Source organism: Oncorhynchus nerka, linkage group LG14 (assembly GCF_034236695.1).
Source record: "Oncorhynchus nerka isolate Pitt River linkage group LG14, Oner_Uvic_2.0, whole genome shotgun sequence".
Classification (NCBI taxonomy): Eukaryota; Metazoa; Chordata; class Actinopteri; order Salmoniformes; family Salmonidae; genus Oncorhynchus; species Oncorhynchus nerka.
Window position 1 is genome coordinate 93,274,695 of NC_088409.1, and position 5,000 is coordinate 93,279,694.

General features: G+C 41.8%; 1 protein-coding gene across 1 annotated transcript in view; it reads left to right on the forward strand.

Moving 5' to 3' along the window:
- The window catches only part of LOC115127223 (ventricular zone-expressed PH domain-containing protein-like), a 295,573-nt gene that overhangs the window by 115,009 nt on the left and 175,564 nt on the right, over positions 1-5,000 (forward strand). The window contains exon 6 of the mRNA XM_065000549.1: positions 3,346-3,509. Within this exon, the coding sequence (XP_064856621.1) occupies positions 3,346-3,509 (164 nt within the window). The remainder of the gene's footprint in view (positions 1-3,345; positions 3,510-5,000) is intronic.

A 5,000-nucleotide genomic window follows, 5' to 3' on the forward strand; every position in this document is an offset into this window, starting at 1 on the left:
AGTAATGAATTTGTAATATGTTCCTTGAGTATATCCTTTTATATCCTTAGTCATCTTATTGGTGTCCAGACAGTTACTGGCTCCTCACTAGAAAATAGAATGAAGGAGGATTGGACAGTGGTGTCAGAAATCTACAGATTCTCCAGGAAGTAAATGTACACAGTGGGGCCAAATGGAACTCCCAGTCAATTTAACTGAACTAATTCGAATGATTGGACCCATGTGTACTTCCTGGTTTCTTTATATGACATAACCTTTGTCCATCCCCTCTTCACCTCATTCTAAACGCCTCTCACATTGCTGGCCCACAGCTGTTAAGACTCTCACTACTTCTTGTTTTCCAACACGTGTTTATTATCCCATGTCTCTGTGGTACCGCCCGTTTCCTTAGCCAATCAGAGCGAGGGTCGACTGCAAATAGAACTCAATTCACAAAATGAGAATCACCTCCACAGTGTGTGTGTGTGTGTGTTCCATTCATAGGAGAGTCCCAGGAATGAACCTAGGGATTACTTCCAGATGACTCAGTAGATAACGACAGACATTCAGCAGGCAGGAAGAGGCCTCTCTTGTTTCTGTCTCTTTGTCTCCTCTGTTGTTCTCTCTGTCTGACACTCTATTTTGGACTCCTTGTAATCAATTAAATCCAATTCATAACATTTTTATAGGCAAGAAGTGCATGTTGATTTTTACCAAAGCAGAACAGTTCTAAACTATCATAGATGATAGGACAAAGTTATCATCTGTCTCTATTGTTCTCTACTTCTAACCCTGTTAAACTGTACACACCTCCTAACTTCTCCTCTCTCTCTCTCTCTCTCTCTCTCTCTCTCTCTCTCTCTCTCTGTCTCTCTCTCTCTCTCTCTCTCTCTCTCTCTCTGTCTCTCTCTCTCTCTCTCTCTCTCTCTCTCTCTCTCTCTCTCTCTCTCTCTGTCTCTCTCTCTCAATTAAATTAAATTAAATTAAATTCAAGGGGCTTTATTGGCATGGGAAACATGTTAACATTGCCAAAGCAAGTGAGGTAGATAATATACAAAAGTGAAATAAACAATAAAAATTAACAGTAAACATTACACATACAGAAGTTTCAAAACAATAAAGACATTACAAGTGTCATATTATATATATATATATATATATATATATATATATACATTTACATTTACGTCATTTAGCAGACGCTCTTATCCAGAGCGACTTACAAATTGGTGCTTTATATATATATATATATATATATATATGTGTGTGTTTTAACAATGTACAAATGGTTAAAGGACACAAGATAAAATAAATAAGCATAAATATGGGTTGTATTTACAATGGTGTTTGTTCTTCACTGGTTTCCCTTTTCTCGTGGCAACAGGTCACAAATCTTGCTGCTGTGATGGCACACTGTGGTATTTCACCCAGTAGATATGGGAGTTTATCAAAATTGGATTTGTTTTCGAATCCTTTGTGGATCTGTGTAATCTGAGGGAAATATGTGTCTCTAATATGGTCATACATTGGGCAGGAGGTTAGGAAGTGCAGCTCAGTTTCGACCTCATTGTGTGGGCAGTGAGCACATAGCCTGTCTTCTCTTGAGAGCCATGTCTGCCCACGGCGGCCTTTCTCAATAGCAAGGCTATGCTCACTGAGTCTGTACATAGTCAAAGCTTTCCTTAAGTTTGGTTCAGTCACAGTGGTCAGGTATTCTGCCGCTGTGTACTCTCTGTTTAGGGCCAAATAGCATTCTAGTTTGCTCAGTTTTTTTGTTAATTCTTTCCAATGTGTCAAGTAATTATCTTTTTGTTTTCTCATGATTTGGTTGGGTCTAATTGTGCTGCTGTCCTGGGGCTCTGTGGGGTCTGTTTGTGTTTGTGAACAGATCCCCAGGACCAGCTTGCTTAGGGGACTCTTCTCCAGGTTCATCTCTCTGTAGGTGATGGCTTTGTTATGGAAGGTTTGGGATTCGCTTCCTTTTAGGTGGTTGTAAAATTTAATGGCTCTTTTCTGGATTTGGATAATTAGTGGGTATCGGCCTAATTCTGCTCTGCATGCATTATTTGGTGTTCTACGTTGTACACTGAGGATATTTTTGCGGAATTCTACATTCTGAATTCTCTCTCTCTCTCTCTCTCTCTATCTCTCTCTATCTCTCTCACTCTCTAGCTCTCTATCTCTCTCTCTCTCTATCTCTATCTCTCTCACTCTCTAGCTCTCTCTCTCTATCTCTTTCTCTCTCTCTCACTCTCTCTCTCTCTCTCACTTTCTCTCTCTATCTCTCTCTCTCTCTCTCTCTATCTCTCTCACTCTCTATCTCTCTCACTCTCTATCTCTCTCACTCTCTTTCTCTCTCTCACTCTCTCTCTCTCTCTCTCTCACTCTCTCTCTCTCTATTGTTCTCTACCCTCTCTTTCTTTCTTTCTTACTTTCTTTCTTTCTTTCTCTCTCGTTGTCTCTCTCTTTCTCACTCTTTCTCTCTCGGTCTCACTAATGCCATATGTTCTGCAGATGATGTGGTTTGACATTTAAAATAAAATGAAATAATTACATTGATTAAACCCAAAAACAATGGAAAAGAACAGAAACAACATCAACAACAACAAGAACATCAACAACAACATAGGCCTTTGATTAGGAGGACACAGTCATTCTGTAGGAACGTCACATAGTTTTGCCCCCGATAGAGTAAATCATGACCAGGTTTACCCCACAGGTTCGCTCATTCTATTAAATCCAGCCTTTTACTGTGGGGACATAAATCAATCGAAAACTACTTTATTGAAAAAGCTACGAATTTAACAAAAAAGTCATTGTTTGTGTTCATGTAATGTCATAAGGAATAAAGCTAGTACTCGAAGACAAAGTCATTGTTCAGATGCATGAGATATTAGATATGTCTCTTGGGAAATATTGAACGCTTCTGGTACACATGTCTATTTTCTTCCATTTATACAGCAACATTTTACATTCTTCCTGAAGGATGAACGTCAGTGAAGAAATATTGGTGAGACCTTGAATCTGTGAGACCTTGAATCTGTGAGCCCTTTAATCTGTGAGACCTTGAATCTGTGAGCCCTTTAATCTGTGAGACCTTGAATCTGTGAGACCTGGAATCTGTGAGACCTTGAATCTGTGAGACCTTGAATCTGTGAGACCTTGAATCTGTGAGACCTTGAATCTGTGAGACCTGGAATCTGTGAGACCTTGAATCTGTGAGACCTGAAATCTGTGAGACATTGAATCTGTAAGACCTTGAATCTGTGAGACCTTGAATCTGTGAGACCTTGAATCTGTGAGACCTTTAATCTGTTGTCACAAATATAATTTTACCTGAAACCTGTCTCTTGCGGTGTCGTCTAGGTAACCACATGCTCCTACGCGTGTTGCCGTCCGTCTACCCCAAACTGCCCCATGCCATCCATCGTCATCTAGGCAACCTAACGGCCATGATGTCACAGCTCGAGTCACCGGAGCAACAACACCTGCTGAGGCTGATCCAGATGGTCGCCGAGCAACAGCCACAGGTATGTGTGCGATTGCTCAGTGCGTGCCTGTGCCTGTGTGTGTGTGTGTGTCATTTATATATGTGTGTGTGTGTGTGTGTGTCATTTATATGAGTGTGCGTGTGTGTGTGTCATTTATTTGAGTGTGTGTGTGTGTGTCATTTATATGAGTGTGTGTGTGAGTGACTTGCCTGTAACAAAACCCCTGGCAAAATGGCATCTGATGCTGGAGGAATGGAGCGCATTCAGAGAACACATTAGTCAAGAGAAAGTCCAGAATTCATACATGGGTGAATTAATACTGTACTGCACTCCAGAGAGTGGGGTCTAGGATGAGGAGGGTAATGGGTGAATTAATACTGTACTGCACTCCAGAGAGAGTAATGGAGAGTAATGGAGACTAAGGGAGAGTAATGGAGACTAAGGGAGAGTAATGGAGACTAAGGGGAGCCTAAGGGAGAGTAATGGAGACTAAGGGAGAGTAATGGACACTAAGGGACAGTAATGGACACTAAGGGGAGACTAAGGGAGAGTAATGGAGACTAAGGGAGAGTAATGGAGACTAAGGGGAGACCAAGGGGAGAGTAATGGAGACTAAGGGGAGACCAAGGGGAGACTAATGGGAGAGTAATGAAGACTAAGAGGAGAGTACTGAAGACTAAGGGGGGAGTAATGGAGAGTACTGAAGACTAAGGGGAGAGTAATGGAGAGTACTGAAGACTAAGGGGAGAGTACTGAAGACTAAGGGGAGAGTAATGGAGAGTACTGAAGACTAAGGAGAGAGTAATGGAGAGTACTGAAGACTAAGGCGAGAGTAATGGAAAGTACTGAAGACTAAGGGGAGAGTACTGAAGACTAAGGGGAGAGTACTGAAGACTAAGGGAAGAGTAATGGAGAGTACTGAAGACTAAGGGGAGAGTAATGGAGACTAAGTAGAGAGTAATGGAGAGTACTGAAGACTAAGGGGAGAGTAATGGAGAGTACTGAAGACTAAGGGGAGAGTACTGAAGACTAAGTAGAGAGTAATGGAGAGTACTGAAGACTAAGGAGAGAGTAATGGAGAGTGCTGAAGACTAAGGGGAGAGTAATGGAGAGTACTGAAGACTAAGGGGAGAGTACTGAAGACTACTGAAGACTAAGGGGAGAGTAATGGAGAGTACTGAAGACTAAGGGAAGAGTAATGGAAAGTACTGAAGACTAAGGGGAGAGTACTGAAGACTAAGGGGAGAGTACTGAAGACTAAGGGGAGAGTACTGAAGACTAAGGGGAGACTACTGAAGACTAAGGGGAGAGTAATGGAGAGTACTGAAGACTAAGGGGAGAGTAATGGAGAGTACTGAAGACTAAGGGGAGAGTACTGAAGACTAAGGGGAGAGTAATGGAGAGTACTGAAGACTAAGGGGAGAGTACTGAAGACTAAGTAGAGAGTAATGGAGAGTACTGAAGACTAAGGGGAGAGTAATGGAGAGTACTGAAGACTAAGGGGAGAGTACTGAAGACTAAGGGGAGAGT